The sequence below is a fragment of the Oxyura jamaicensis genome, chromosome 1, assembly GCF_011077185.1.
Source record: "Oxyura jamaicensis isolate SHBP4307 breed ruddy duck chromosome 1, BPBGC_Ojam_1.0, whole genome shotgun sequence".
Classification (NCBI taxonomy): Eukaryota; Metazoa; Chordata; class Aves; order Anseriformes; family Anatidae; genus Oxyura; species Oxyura jamaicensis.
In genome coordinates, this window is record NC_048893.1 from 61,774,945 (window position 1) to 61,791,975 (window position 17,031).

Consider the following 17,031-nt stretch of genomic DNA (forward strand, 5'->3'; position numbering starts at 1 on the left):
AGGAAAAAGAGGAAGACGGGCAGGATCTTTGTTTCTTTACCTGACCACATCAAAGTCACTTGAAGGCATGGAACAGCACTATTAGCAGCTGTCCCAGAAGGTAGATGATTCCACACTTCATATAAATCCAAGAAAGTCTACCATGAGCCTTCATTTAGAAGGAATGACTTCCCATTGATTTATTATTTGCCCTTTCAGCTTTAAAATCTAGGACTGTTTCTGTTTAGAAGGTAATTAAGGGCATACACTGAGCTCGCTAATAAAGCAGTTAATTGCCAAGAATGATTGCAATGAATTTAACCACAGAGGAAAGAAGATGAAAACATGAGATTAGCATTTTAAAAGCTTGCAATTACAGGAAGAACAGCTGCTTATGTTTTACTAAGGTTACCAAATTTGAAATAGAAATGGAACCTCTTCATGAAATTGAAGTAAAAACAGATTTCCACTAAACCACATGGTAAAGCCCAATAATTGCTCTATAGATAGTAGAAAAGCAAAAGGTTTCATCTCACTGCTGAGAATTATACAAATACTCAAACGTTCAACTCTTCATTTAACCTTGCCCACATATTATGTGAAAATACCCTCTCATATTTCAACAGGGTCAAATACTGATATAAGAAACCTGGATATATCATAAACACAGTTTCTGACAATATGTCAAGGCATTTACTCCATCATGACTTGCATCTTGCATGTATCTACCAGTCAACCAATACAAGTCATGAAAGAAATAAAAGAGTCAAAAAGATACAAATAGGGGAAGATTTTGCTTTCTCCATTTGCTTTGGTAGGTGCAGAACCAGTCCCTATTTCAAGGAATCTTTTGCATCATTATATTCAATCAGATATGCAATGGGAAAAAAAAAAAAAAAAAAGGTAAGATTTGACAATCTTTTGTTAAATGGCTCATTAGTACTAACTACAGGAAAGGAAAGATTTATATTGCACATTCCCAACACAGAATATTAGACCTTCAGCAGCACTGCATCTGTTTTTCCTCATCTTACAGCATGTTGCTTCACTTGCTGATCATAGAATGGTTTGTGTTGAAAGGGACCATAAAAACCATCAAGTTCCAACACCCCCTGCCATGGGTAGGGACACCTTTCGCTATCCACGATGCTCAAAGTGCCATCCAGCCTGGCACTGAACACCTCCAAGGATGGTGCAGCCGAAGCTTCTCTGGGTAACCTGCTCCAGCACCTCATCACCCTCTGAGTGAAGAATTTCTTATGTCTAATCTAAATCTCCCTTCTTTTATTTTAAAGCCATTTCCCTTTGCTTTATCTCCTCACTCCCTGACCAAGAGTCCCACCCCGGCTTTCCTGCAGGCCCCCTTTAGGCACTGGAAAGCTGCTGTAAGGTCTCCCCTGACCCTTCCCTTCTCCAGGCTGAAGAACCCCAGCTCCCTCAACCTGTCTACACAGGAAAGGTGCTCCAGCCCTCTGACCAGCCTTTTAGTCTCCTCTGGACTTGCTCCAACAGGTCCATGTTCTTCTTGTACTGGGGGCCACAAAGCTGAATGCAGGGCTCCAGGTGGGGCCTCACAAGAGCAGAGCAGGGGAGCACAATCACCTCCCTCACCCTGCTGGTCTCACTGCTTTTGGTGCAGCCCAGGATACCATCAGCTTTCTGGGCTGCAAGCACACATTGTTCAGTTTTTCATCCACCACTACCCTCAAGTCCTTCTACACAGGGCTACTCTCAATCCAGGCAACCCCCAGTCTGTATTCATGTTTGGGATTGCCCTGTCCCAGGTGCAAGACCTTACACTTGGGCTTGCTGAACTTCATTAGTCTTGCATGGGCTCACCTCTCAATCCTGTCACAGTCCCTCCAATGAAAAGGAAATCAACAATGGAGTCATTAGATCAACATCATATGTCCTACAGAATTTCTGTTCTGTTCTACTTCAACAGGAAAGTGGTAGAAAGTCTGCTAACGAGTAGGCTACTCAACTAGAGATTCGATTCAACCTCTGCCAACCTGCAAGTCCAGCCACTTAGGTAATGTTCTCGTCACATTTACAGGGGAGAATCCATACAGAACCATTCTCAAGTACCCAGCAGTGCCCACAACATGCATAATTTCCCCCACTAGTCTTTCCAGGATTAGACAGTCCTGTGAAGCTCTCTCCACTGCCTATATAGGAATCCACGTAAGGGGAATAATGCAAGGAAGGACAAGGATAAGCAGGAGTAGATGTAAAAAACAGTTTCTCATATCCACAGAGTATTGGCCTGCTCTGCACACTGGTGAGACAAGTCAGTGAATTTCTGGGAGTAGGGTTAATACACCATCCCCTCACCCTTAACCACCTCTTTTTCCAGATGCTTCCCCAGCAAACAGCCTTCTCTTGAAGAGCTTATACAATCTGTTTACTAATAAAGTCATCCATTCAGTTTAGAGAAGCCTAAAAAGATACAGTCAAAGAGAAACAAGAGTGCATAAAGAGTTAACAATTTAGATAAAAGGAGATACCATGCCTAGTGCATTTAAGACCATCTACAAAAGGACAAATTGAAAGCAAGGATTTATATTTGCTAAAGCCAGTAAATAACTTCACCTTCTGCTCTCACCTTATCAATTCTGAACTAACGTTATGTTTTTGAACCTTTACACAAGCTCCCTTTTCAACTGTAACAGAAGGGAGGATAATATAAAGGAGAAAGATTTGTAATATTTTAGAAAGCATTATCTTAAATTCTCCAAATAGATGTTTATCCATCTGCTGAGCACAGCACTATATCCTCCACATCAATAAGCTCAGTTTTTCTTTGTGCTTAATATCTAACCAATGAAGCACGCTAAGACCACAGAAGTGTAACTTCTTGGTTAAAGCATGCAGAGAGCTGTAGTATCCATAGTCATCAGAGAACTGAAGAGTGGAAACAGTCCCACTAAAGCTGTCACTGAAACACAAATTATTAGGTGCTGTCATGAATGGAGTATACCTCAAGAAAGAAAGTTATAATATATGTGCATACATGTGGCAAACTTGCATTCTGGTGAATTAATTTGATGTTAAATAAGGTGTTACAGGGCTCCTTCATCTGAAACTTGCCACGTATGATTCATTTAGAAAGCTATCTGAACCAAATTTGTTCATTAGATGTGTTGCATATGCACATTTCAGTTCTGGCAATGAACAGTTTGTGTTTAAGATAGTATTAATGGAGAAATATTCCAGCTATGGATGATGGCAAAATAAAAATATAAAGCTTTCTTTTTCTAAAAGGATCCATTTCTTGTTTCTATTCTTTACATTTCATCTACCTCGATTCTCTGTTTCAGAGAGCAACAGAAACCAATTTTCTACCTTCTACCCACTGTTACGTTAAAAGTTCAACAGTGTTAAGAATTGCCCTTGGTTAAATATGAGCTTATAGATGCTGATGCAATTTGTATCTACAAATTAATTGTATCATGATGTACTGGGTTTGGCTGGGATGGAGGTAACTTTCACGGAAGATTACATGGTACAGATTTTTGTATTTGTGGCTAAAACAGCATTGATCTCACCAATGTTTTGGCTATCACCAATCAGCATCAGGGCCTTCTGCTTCTCACTCTGCCCCCCAGTGACTGGAGAAGAGGTTTGTGAGGGGACACAGATGGGACAGCTGACAAGAACTCACCAAAGGGGTCTACCATATGATATCATGCTCCACAATAACCAGGATGGAGGTGTTGGGATAGCCATTGCCTGCCAACACAGCTGTAAGCCATACTTAGTTGGATAACCTAATGCCATGGTCACTGACCTGACCAGTGTTCAGTAAATCAGCCTATCTTTCTGCTTCTTTTCTGCAAATGAGACTGAAAATTCAGGTTCCTTCCCAGCTCTGCCATTGATCTGATTTAGATACAATTAGAAATTCCTCTGCTTGATTACTACCGGCTGCAGGTTTCCTAGAGCACTGTATAATTCACATTGATTTAATCTTTAAGACCAGAAATATCAATAAAGCAGCATATTGATGTCCATAACTATGCCATCGTGTTTTTTCCTTTACTGACAGACAATTTGAATTTTTTTAAAAAAAGAATTTGCTTCCACTACTACAGAAAATTCTTAGCCAATTTTTTATGAACCTCAAAAAACAGTCAGCTAGAGATCACCAGCATTTTAGTTAGCTCATAACATACTCCATCTGTTAGCTCATAACAGCATACAGTTTACTTATTTCCTGATTTGGGGAATATAATGCTTTTTCCTACACAAATACATAGATAGAATAATAGGCCAACAGAATCCAGGTTATCTTTTCCATACCTTCTCCTCTACCTTCAGTTTATTCAGTTACTGTCTTGAAAATACAGTACTATGTATTTCACACAGTGCCATAAACTTGCACAGAGCCTCTGGGCTCCAATGAAAAATAAATACATCTGTAACAATAAAATGAAAAAGTTATACCAGATTTAGAATACATCTTTATCTGAGCTGTATTTAAAGCTTCTCCATGCAAGTATTAAACTACGCCCATGTATATGGTATATGTACCACATATATATACACACCCACAAATATTTAAAAAATATATGCAAAAATATATATTTCATAAAGTATATTTATATACATACACACATGCATATATATACATAAGTAAATAAAATGGTGACTGGTCCCCTGCTTCTTCCCAGATGTTAAATCCATTTCTCTGTAAAGAAGTGACCCTTTCTCGAAAGGGGAGAAAAAAGAAGATTAAAAAAAAAAAAAACACCACCAAGAGTAGCAAAAGCAGAAAGTGATGAAGTCCAGAAGATGGAGAAGGCATCCCTATACTGATTCAACTTTCCAACAGCAACAGCCTAGTAGGATATGGGCTCTGGGAAGCCTCCATGGGAAGGCAGCCACAGGGATACTGTAACCAGTCCCAGGAACATACTGCCAGCCTGAAGAGGACTGAAGAGGCTGTGAAACCCATGGACAAATTTTCCAGACAGAACAATAAAAAAAGTCCAAGATGGACCATTCCAGAAGGAAAATTTTGTCTTGGTAACCTTCCTGCCAGCCTTATTAACTCCCCACAAAACTTGTGGCTTCATAAACCAGACCTGAAGCACTAACACGATGTGTCTGCAGACTTCAGTGTTGCATAAGCTTATAACTCAGTAGACTTCATCACTGCAAGCCATTTGTATTGATTTATTCACTCCATTAGTGAGGGAAAGATGAAATTTTGCATTGATAGAGAATCAAATTGAAGAAGGAATAGCTGATTAAACATTTTAAGATCACGTTCTAAAATGAAGTTTTAGAAAGACGTATCCAAAATTAAATACCAAGAGTATAGAGTTCAATAATCAAAATCTATGGTCAGAAACTTAAGCCACCGGTCTTACTTGTAGATGAAGTTATGCAGCCACTTTTTACAAACCATCATCTTGACTTTACTCGATAAAGCTTTACAAGACTTGTTAAGGTAATTATGAAAACTAATTGCACAAATGAGTTCACAATTTTTTACTTCTGGGCTTTGAAGTAACTGTGTTTATGGAGATCAACAGCTTCCTAGAAACATAGCTGAATACTTAACACAGGAAGTCTCTTGCTGCCAGTCACTTCACACAATATAGGGAACAATGTGCCTTTGAAATTCAAAGGATTTGGTCACTTTCCTTCGATGTATCCTCTCTAGCAGACCACTGGCATAACTGCCATTAAAGCAATAATGTGGCAGGCATGAAACAACATCTGCTTTAAGCGAGAAATTAATCTTCCCCAGTTAAGTATGCAAATATTTAATTTTAACGTAAAAAACTTGTCAGAGGAATAGGAAAAAACCTAATCCATGAATAATAATACTTACCACCTTTCTGTTGGGCATCTCGAATTTCTATAAAAAGATAAATAAGCATTATTTTCCTGATTTACCCATAGTGAAAGTTGAGAGTAAATTGCTCAAGGCCATAAAGTGAGCCAGTGGCATAACTAAGAAGTAAAGCTGAGGCTTTTTAGTGCCACAGCAGTACCCTGCTATTGTACCAATCATTATCACGCGAATAGTTACAGAAATCACAGTGAAGAAATCCATGCTCCTGATGACCACCCCAGTATCACCCTTCCTTTGGTAGCTTTCCACAGACCATTTCCAACCTACCTTGCCTTCTGGGTAAGTCGGCCACCTGGCAAGGCCTGCAAGGCCTGCCTTGAGCATCCCAGCCAGCACCAAGCCCAGGAAAGACTGCAGCGCTAGGACACCCAGAGACTACTGGGCGACTGCACCAGGAGGGACAGGAGGCAGCACACAGGAGGATCTCCTGAGAGGCTGAAGTTCTCCATAGGGCTGAGTAAGCTTTATTGCTACCTCATGAAGATCCAGGAATGGACGTGACTGAGCATGACATCAGCACTCACAGAAAATAATCTGTCACATCAACCTAATGGAGCCTGCATCTTTAATGTGATATTGATTCCACTAATGTTCCTCCGTGCTGACATCCGGGAGCAAAATACCTCTGTTACACAGTAAACTATACTCAGGTCATCCTGTACAATAGCTCATGTCATTACAAAGTTTTTTGTTGTTTTGAAGCAAAAAGTGATTAATATTTAGCTTTCAAAGGCAGTCACTAACATTATCCTCACTAAGATACAAACAGGTCACCCCTAGTCACCGTAACTAGTCATCTTCTACGGAGAAGACTTCTGAATGTAGCAGGTATATCCTAAGCAAGCAGGCAAGGCTGGCAGAGCCGCATGGGTTACAGAACAGGGTGCTGTACCAACACTTCAGTGCTCAGTACTCATTTCAGAGCTCTCGTGGTTTGGGGGTTTTGCTCTTTGTCCATTCTCCTTACTCTGAGAGTCAAATACTTTTTATTTTCCCCTCCAAATGGCTAGCTATACCCACTCTATTTAAGTGTCAGGGTTGCTCACTTGAAATCAAGTGGTGACCATTCATCAACTCCCACTGATTTCAGTACAGCTGTGTTACTTGTCACCAAGCTGCAGGCACTGGAAACCCAGAACTGGTTAAGTGATCAGGGAACTTCAGCTGGCAAGGTTTTCCTACTGTACTCCCTCAACGAACCCCAACCCTCTTTCAGTTCTTCCCTTGTCCCCCAGTCCCTGTACGACAAGAACAGTCTCTGACCCCCTTCCTTCTTCCCTCCCTCAAACCACAGACAGCTCTGATCTGTCTTCTCACACCTTGTCGTATCATCATGTGAAGGTTTCTGAAAGGGAACTGAGGAGTAACAAGTTTTTTTTGTTTGTTTGTTGTTTTTTTTTTGGATGCGGGGGGAGTGGCAGGGGGGAACCCTACAAAGTGCCTAAAGAGCTAAGTTTTGTCCAGGTTTTGAAAAATAGTTACATTCATACTTATTCATCATCTTTGCCTGGTTTATACCGTAACTGCAGACAGATGAGTTCATTACATAAAAAACATGCCAAATAATCCCATACACCTCAATAAGATATATTTGAGGACACTCTTCTCTACATCCCTGTAGATGTTTGACACTCTAATGGACTTCCTATGCAAACAGCAGCAAACTCTGTACATTTGGAAAAATAACACAGTGAGAAAAACAGGAGCAATGCACCTTTGGTCCATCTACCCCATATTTTCCAAATCCAGAGCTGGCCCCCAAGCAGGATCCTACTTAGAGAACTGGTTGCCCTGCTTCCGAAGTGCTGAGAAAATCTTCACTCTGCAGACAGCTGCAAAAACTTGTGTCAGTGAATAAATTATGAAACGCCTTTCAAAATGTTAGAACTATAGTTAGAATATAAGATGAATCATACTCCAGAAAAGAGACACCCCCATCTGTCAGATCTGCAAAGCTGGGAACTTAATATAGAAACTATACAACTTTCCTTCAGATAAAATTCTCCTGCCAAATCTGTATCTTTTCTAGAATAGTAATCTGCCTTGTTCTCTTGCTTGGAATGCTCCACTTTTTGATGACGCCCCAATATGAATGAGAATTACTTTGTTTCATTAGCACTCTATCCAGCTGCAAACAGATAAAATCTTGAGAGGAAAAAAAGAATCATTATTTTTTTCCACAAAAGGACCTCTGCCAGATGGTCAAAGTGAACGATGCATTGGCTTAAACACATTTCACCTCTGAAGAAACTTATCCGTGCAAATGTAGTTTTACTAGAAATTATACAACCATAAAAAAAATGCCACTCATAAGCCCTCCAATTTTCTTCAGAAATATTCATGCAAAAAAATCATTTTTAACATTAATAGTCAAGTGCAGTCAAACTAACGTGTTCATATAAAGAAAGCCTTATGGACATCAGATCTTCAATTCCAGGAATTTCTACTGACAGTTTACAAGAGACTTGCTTCCACAATGAGAGTGACATACGTGTTCCACTTCAGAAAATATCAAAAAACTGTGCTTTAGCACTAACTAAACACACTATAGGGATGGACAATTCACTTTTTTTTAAATAAATAAATAACTGGGTTCCAAACATAAGGCAAGCAATCCTGTGTATGATGATCTTGGATTTTGTTGTGATATTTAGAATAAGTTACTTTATTCCATACTCATCTTATATATAATGATTTTTTCCTTGGGCAAAAAATATAGAGCACATTAAAATTTGCACAGTACCATCTCTACTTGCAAATACTTAAAGTTTGGGGTGATCTTAAAATAATTTAGGACTCCATTTATGTTGATTTTCTTCTCACTTCTATATAGTAGATACTCCTAGGGAATCCTCAGATGCATCCTACCACTTCACTTTAATTAGGTCAATCAAATTTGTTCCTGTTTCATATCACAACTGAGTGTGTTTCATTGAGTCTGTTCCTTTTTTTCCACTGTAGCGAGCATAGAAAGAAGAAAAAGTGGAACTCTTCTGTACAAAAGAGCATTGAGGTCATCACAGAGCCAAAACACCTACAGTGACATAAATTCACCCATCACAAGTAAGAACTTTTGTTTAAGAGAAATCTCTAAAGAGTTTCTCTTCACAGTTTATGAAGTGGAAACACAGCACTTCCATGGTAAAGGAAGTTTGAATGTAATAAAAAAAAAAAAAAAACAGTCTAGTGCAGTATCACTGTCTTCACTCTTGCTCTTATTATTTCCTCAGAGCTTTCATCATTTCCAGTCTTCCTGGCAGCTTTCAAGCTTACATTACATATAAAAATAAACAAGTCCCTTCCATCCTCTTTACGAAGACTAATGATGTTACAGGAGCTTAGCAAGCAGACAGGCAGGAAACTGTTATTCACTACAGCCCGGAGAGCACAAGCTTGGGAGAAAGGATTTCAGTGCTAACAGCTGAGTGCTAAATGGACAATTTCTCCAGATGTTTTGGCCCTTAACAGGGAGAAGAGGCAAGCTGCTGGTCCTCACAGTAGCATCCCCTCAAGTTATTACATCACAGTAACAGTTTAAGATACAAGCTTCACCAAACTGCTGTCACGGACTGTGCTGGTGGAGAGGATTTCCATCCAGCAATGCAAGACTGCAAAGGACTTTAGCAGAAACCAGGTAGCATTGCTATCCATTTTATACAAACATAATCTACACATACCACTTTCCTGTACCCTAAAGCACTAGGGACCATAAAAACCGATTTCCATGTGCCACAGGAAAAGAACAAGAAACAAAAGGTATTAATACAGGTCAGAAAAGAAAGTCACCAACAGGAATACGCTTTTACCACATCTAGTATCTGAGGGAAGACAGGATGCTTTTCAAGGCTGTAAGGGAAAACACTTTGCTATAAAAACAGAAGTTCATTGGTCATAATTTCTAATTAGGTGCTGGCAATATTTGCATTATTTAAAACTGCTTCCCACACTGGTTAAGCATGTGTTAACTGAGCATGCACTTTCTCCAGCCACTATAGGGCTCAACACATCATGCAACTTCTCCATAGAAGCTCCAGTTGACCAGCAAATGCACACCATCCACTGTTCATCCTCAGAAGAGTCTATTTCCCAGTCATTTCGGTCCTTACTCCAAGAGGGTTATGCATAGTTTACACTCTCCATCCCACCTATAGCTAACGTGAATGCTGTGGAGCTTACCTTTTGCTTACCCCGGCTGTTGGGAACATTGACCTATTTTTCAAGAAATGAATGGCCTGTTTCTTCCTATATTTCCTGCTGCCAGCCTTATTCTTCTGTTCTTTCTTCTGAAAGCCCCCCAAAAAGAAATCACTTAAAGAGTTCATCTCTTTAAATGGTTGCTGGGTCACATTCTCAAAAAATGACCGTGAAAGATTTCTAAAGCCTTCCCAAGGCTTCTGAGCCCTGTGGCAATACAGCCAGGACAAAGAATCTGTATCCTAACCCAAATAATTTTTTTCTTAATTCCTATTGTAAAACTGCTGCAAAACTTCTTGTCTAAAGAAATTGCTAGCTGAATTATTTGCTAGTTCAAGCTTATCTATTAGCCAGTAGTATCAAATAGATTGATGAAGCTCTACCTGCAATTTCACACCTGTTTCCAAAAATAAAAACAATTAAACAAATGCAACTTTTATGCAGATTAGGTGCGTGAGACTTTTATGAGTGAGCTGAGGTGCAAGACTTGGCAGTTTAAGCTAACCACAGGCTGCTTCCATGAACAGCCTTCCCTGTTCCTCCTCCTCCCAACCACATCTTCCCACCTTCCCACTTCCACCCACATTAGGATGGGTACAACTGTGTTAAGTGGCAGATCAGGAAACCAAAAAAGCCAGACTGTTGCCCAACTCCAAACAAGGCCCGTACCAAATAGCATTTCACTCACTTTTCATTCACCAACAATCCTGTCTACTCTTTGGTTAGCTTGTTCTAGGTCAAGGTGTACAACCTAGAGTCAAACCTGCTTTACTGAGACAAAAGCAGAATTCTCACCTGCTTCTTTCAAAACAGCAGCTCTAAAGCAGCTATAAAATATAAGGAATGAAAAGAAGAATTATTTGTATACAATAATTTTTTTTAAATGTGTGTAATTTACAGATATTTATCCATAAATTCACTTTTTTCTATTTCCTGGGAGGTAAGAAAGGCTATATATGTCAGCAAAGGCTCACCTACCATCTCCAACAGGTAGCAACAGCAGAATCCTAGGGAAGCAGCCAAGAAGAAAGCAGAGTACAATAAGATATCCTCAGAATATTCACTAGCTTGCACATTTGGGACTTCCTGAGCCATAAATGCTATATGTGTTTAATGGCTCTCTACATGCATTTCAAAAACACATTCTGTCACTTTGTGAAACAAAGCAGTAAGGTGACAAGTTTCACAGTTTAACTGCATTTTGTTGTTGTTTGGTTGGGGTTTTTTTGGCCAATACTGAAAGGCAGTTTTCAGGAGAAAATATTTTATAACCCTTAGACATCGCTTCTGAAGTGAAAAGTGTCAGCTCAAGTCAATGTGCTTGTGCTTCAAAAGAGCTTGGATAGGTTAGTGGGGCATAACTTCTTGCAAAAGTTGTATTGATTATTCTGCTATGCAACCTGTTTATCCAAAGGTTAATTCTGCATTTGAAAGTAACCTTACTTAATCTCCCTCAGAGACAATTGGATTTTTGGTCTTCCCTGTAGATACTGCCTCCCTACCTCGCCCCTTTTTGCAACTGTTTCAGCCGTGTGGTGCTGACTCATATTCCAGTTCTTTGATGCATACCATGTAATTGTTATGACTTGTTACTATCTATTTTACTCATTTGTTCCTCCAGTCCCCTTTTCTACAGAGAGAAAAGAATCCTTTGGTATCCTCTCCCTTAGAAAGAAAGATTGTGGAATGTAAGTCTTCATTTTCTAATGTAAAGACAGGGAAAAAAAAACACCTTTGTTTTTACTAGTATGATTTTAAATATTCTCAAATGTATTCATTTAAATCTTGAAGTGGTTTGTTGTCCCTGCAAGAACTGGTGACAGTATTTGTACTCCCAGTGTATCTCCAAAGAAAATATTGTTTATTTACACTTCCTACAATTTAATGTGACCTGAGAGGTTTCTATTATTTATTTTTCTCATTTTCATCCAACTTCAGCTTTCCAAAGGAGTCTTCAGGGAGTTATGGTTGTGTATTTTTTCAGTTACACTGCCCTCTTTTTCATTGCTATATAACCCCACTGTACCCCCTTTTATTTTATTTCCCAATAGACAACACTTTTCCTTGACACCTCCAATAAACTGTGTTTAAACGTTTGACCCTTTACTGTGAGACTTGTAGCGTTTAACAAAAAACACACGTACAAAAACACCTTCCTTTTTCTGCTCTTAATAGCATTGTCCTTGGCTTCTGACAGGAAAATGTCTAGCTTTTGCTGCCCCTGGAGAGATGCTGAATTTCTGTACACTGTAGTCACTATTACAGGACAGCTTTTCTGCCGTGACATTTTGAAACCACTCTGCATACACAGCTCAGGAACCAGCTGCTGCCTGTCCTCTTATGAATCCTCTCACTAGTCTGTCTGTGAATTTGTCACTGTGTACGAAGCTTAGTTTCAGTATTCCAACCCACTATGATACATACACAATCCAGATGGACATTAAAGACCTCTCTCTCCCATGACTGTTGTACCTCACCCCTCTACAGTCCTTCCCATCTTCGGTATTACTGTAAGTGTAACCACACTGATGATATAGTATACTACTGTATTTTCCTTTTCTGTGCCTAGAGTCTAAACTCATGGGGATATTGTTACTTATGACAAGCTGCTAATCTGACTTCACTTTAAGCTTTATCATGCAACAGTTTCCCCATCAGCTAAGCCTGTCTTTCTCTGTACTTTAATACTATATTATCCCCCGAGTTGTCATCGTCCTACTAACTTTAGGATGTGTATTATAATCAACATCTTTTTAAGATAAGCATTTAGTTCCCATATTTTTCCTGTCATTTTCCTGATGTTAGTGCAGAAATGCATATACCATGTTTGATATTTTTTTCCTTCATCTGCATGCTTAAATAGCATTCCATTCGGTCTCACTTCCCTTCTATTTCTTAAAGAATGACTTCTTATTCCCTTCTGCCCCTCACAGAGGGCACAGAAAACAGTTACTACCTGTATTTTGTTTTCAGAACCTCCAGATTCACTGTGCTAAGAATATGGGTAAGAGACCTCGACCACTGGGTCCTCTCACTCCTTTCCTAGGAACCTGTCCAAGTACCTTGTGATGCTTACCATCACCCTGACACCCAGGAGTAAAGTCACCGGGCAGCTCTTCTCTGAAGAATACCGATTTTTTTTTTTTTTTATAAATATATTCTTCATAGATTAATAGTTCTCCATTTCAAAATGCAACGTTATGGGAAGACACTTTCAGTGCAATGAAATGTGTTACAAAAAGGACCCTATTTCTTCATCGCCATGTCATTGCCATCTTGCCATTAGCCTGGGGCTACTAGTTTAGAGATGGTATTGCTCTCCTTAGTCCCTGACATAATCCTCATTCAGCCTCTGTCTTGTTTCCCCTTTCTCAGCAACTTTGGCATTGCTCAGCTAAAAGAAAACCTGCTCTGTAACACTGGTGTCTGTGAGCCCCTTCATTTCCCTGCTTTCATCTCAGACACCCTCAAATCAGAAGAGCTTTACCTCTGAGAGCTTTTCTCTGAGGCAAAGACGGAGCACATTTTGGAAATTCTGAGCAGGAAATTGAGAACCCACCTCTCCCTTGGTGGACCTCTGCCTGTATTTTATTGGAAGGGGTTGTTGCTAGTTTAGTCTGCATCTAGATAGTCTTTTTTTAACTATATCTTTCAAGATTCACTGACAATATTGGGGAGTGAGAACTTAGTGGCCTTCGCCCATGCAACATAATTGGATTCAACAGGCTTTCTAGTTGGATTACGTCTCTGAGCTGCAGAATTACCTGAACCTCATATGCTGGGAAGGAGAATATTGAACAGCTGACCTGACATCATCTCCACAGGTGACCTAGATTCACTTCATAACACAACCCTGCTAGAGACAAGCATCACACTTCCAGCAGCTCCACTGTAGGTACACAGCTCCGCTGGCTTGTGACCATAGAAAGGTTCATTGCCACCATGTTTGCTCCCCCAGGCAATATTCACCTACTCAGGTTTGAGCAAGATTCTCATCTCTACTACAAAGCTGCATTTTCCCCGCTTTCCATCTCCTTTTCCTGCACTAAGAGGGATGCTGGGCTTTGGTGACAGCGTTTTATACTCATGGCATATTTCCAGCTGTTTCAGTGAAGCTGGAAAGAACAAACATCAATGAGATTAAGTATCCCTACTTTTACCTGTCAGCTGGTACTCTTAATTCTGTAAGAATACCCTATGCAGAATCTTTCACAAAAAATATAGTGACATTCCATCATTGTGAATAAAATATTTTCAAATATTTTTAGGGTGTTTTTCTTCCACAAACAATCCAGAACAGCAATGTACAAATTAAAAAAACTGAGCTGCTATAAAGCCACAGCTTCTGAGTTAGCATAAAGACTTCAGGGAATCAACAAGGGAACTGGACTTCGTTTCACCACAACTACACTTCTTTCTCTGTGACTCGTGTACTGATGCTGTCATTAAGGAAGAATTTCAGTTCTATATAAACAATTTTGGGGTGCAGGGGGGGAAGCCCCCATTGAAATGATAGAAAGTTAATGTAAAGAAAGCTTTGAAAAACAGTTCTTACTGACATTAGCAAAGAACTAAATTATTCATATTACTGAGTGCAGAAGGAAGTGCTGACACAGGTAATTGTTTGCATGAGGAACTTTCCAGCCTCCACTAGCTACCTTGAACTCCTGTTTCTAGAAGTATGCAAAAGGTCTTAACCCTGGACAGCTGTTACATGAAGTGATTACTTGTCTACTTCACATCTAAATTGCTTAGAATTAAATTTGAACTCCAAGACTTGTCTGCCTACCCAATAAAAACAAGAGTTTGCCAGTTGCTAGGGAATTCTTTTCTTCATCTCTGTTATTCAGTAATACCACTCCATGTGTCAGCAGATACAAGTATACTGAAGGGGAAGTTTTCTTATTGATTTATCCCAGACCTCTGATCCAAGAAGCCATTTATCACTGTCATACAAAGAGTCACAAATATATTTAACATAATGTGTTAAGCACAAAGGCTATAAAAGCAGTGAACCATATTTTCCACTATGCTGCTGCTTAACCTCTTTCTCTCTCTGTGAAACACATACTACAATTGCATCTATGCTTTTTCACACATGAAGTTGCAGACACTTTTTTTTTAAAAAATGAATCAAAATGTTTTGGTAAGGTATTTCCATTGTTGTCCAAGACCCATTTCTTTTAAGATCTGCTTTTTACACATTGCTGTGTTACAGCTTGAAAAACTTAAGAATGAGCTTGATTGTGTTTTTTTTTTTTTTTGCTTTTATAAGTTACATTCACTTGTGTCAGAGATATTAATCACTGGAGTTTAAAAATCTGTATTCCTGTCATCTCTACAAAAATACACAGGCTAAAACTTTCTCAGTAGTCACGATTCATCACATACTTATCAGGAAGACTTTTCTGTTGGTGCTATCTTTGATTTAATTTTGGGGTTCTTATTTCAGAGTAATCCTGGAGCTCCCCACTTAATTACATGTCTAGAGATAATGTCTATTACCTTCCTTACTGACAACTATTGTAATGGAAACAAGAGAAATTAAACTCTACTGAACACTTTCTAAGAAAACTCACTATATACATAGCCACGAAGTGCTTCATCTATTCAATCTACACATTTTTTTAAAATGTTGTGTCTTCATCCAGTATGAAACGCAATGCCGTATGAAGGCACTCTACATTACAGAGTATAGCACAGCTCCTCATTTTCTCTGACCAGCAAAAAATATTGCCAGAAATATTGCTACAAATATCTTGTTTTGTAGGAAGCACATAAGCCAATATCCCTACTGCAAAACAACTGGACACTCAGAGATGACAAACACAAGACAATTATTTTGAGTCAGTAGTTTGCTTGAAGTTAATGCTCCTGTTTCAAACTTGAGCAAAAGCCTAGATCTTGGAAAGCAGGTTTGCTTTTACCGCTTTTTCATTTGGTCTAATAAAGGCTATCACGTTTCCTTCCTAACCTCATAGGTTATAGATTATAGATTTATTAGTATGACTGTGATGGTCTTTGAAACCTTACTGAAAGTTATAAGCTCTCACGTTTCAAAGAGCTTCCAAATATAATAATACTGGTGTGGTTACAACCTAGAGTGTCCACACCCATTTACTGCCAGAAAGAAAAGCATTATTTTTTAATTTAAGACTTAGGAACTTTAGTTTCATAATAGCAATTTATTTACAACTCTTCCTGAAAATAATAATTTTATTATGTTTAATCTAGCTTTTTACAGTTTTTAAACAACTTTAAACATGCACAAATGAAGCACATCACATGCTGGTGCAAATCAATGCATGTCCAAATATACGTAATATACATTTCAGTTTACCACACAAACTTGGGTTGAATGAAAACTATCAAGACCTTATGTAGTTTGGACCAAGCCCTTTACCATTGATGTGGGATTACCTGATACTTTCCTCATTCAAAAAAAAAAGAGGGGGGGGGGATGGTGAAGTAGGGTGGAAGTTTTACAATGGAAGGGAGGGGGTTGTTTGAGTTAAAACAGAAGGTAGCTCATTTGGAATTGCTAATGCATGAACTACAAGTACGTTAGGTATACTAAATTATAATATAAAACTTTGCTTTCAAATATTCAGTGTCCTAAAGGTCACTGTGAAATAATCCAAACATGTAAATCTTGAACAGATTAGTCACACTCACGTGCTTTAGATTTACCATATATTTAGATTTTCTCTTTATTTCTCTGTGTTTTTCATGCCTTTTACTTCAAGATATTGCTGTGTATCAAACCTTAAAATCCAAGTACTCCCAGATGTTGCAGATACTCAGATTTAGACAGCAAACTAAATCCCAGGGTGCCATCAGCCCTAGGGCTTTCCACTACCTTTCCTTGATGGCCAGGTATGCTTCGCTGGATTAAGTATGTAATCTCTTACCCAAAATAAGCCAACTGAACAGCCTACCAAAAAGGTGTTGCAGCAGTTCATTTTATAGCCCCAACAACAAAACACACTGAC

At 39.0% G+C, this 17,031-nt stretch overlaps 1 protein-coding gene across 21 annotated transcripts in view; it reads right to left on the bottom strand.

Annotated features, from left to right (window-relative positions):
* Positions 1-17,031, bottom strand: part of BICD1 (BICD cargo adaptor 1) — a 175,578-nt gene that overhangs the window by 123,042 nt on the left and 35,505 nt on the right. The window contains exons 1-2 of one of the 21 annotated variants that reach the window (XM_035344935.1): positions 6,113-6,213; positions 5,822-5,848 (exon numbers count right to left, since the gene is read on the bottom strand). The exons of 19 other annotated variants lie outside the window; for them this stretch is intronic. In XM_035344935.1, the coding sequence (XP_035200826.1) occupies positions 5,822-5,848; positions 6,113-6,169 (84 nt within the window). In that variant the 5' untranslated portion in view covers positions 6,170-6,213. Of the gene's footprint in view, positions 1-5,821; positions 5,849-6,112; positions 6,214-17,031 lie in introns of those variants that run through there. One more of the 21 variants, XM_035344940.1, reaches the window with a different exon arrangement.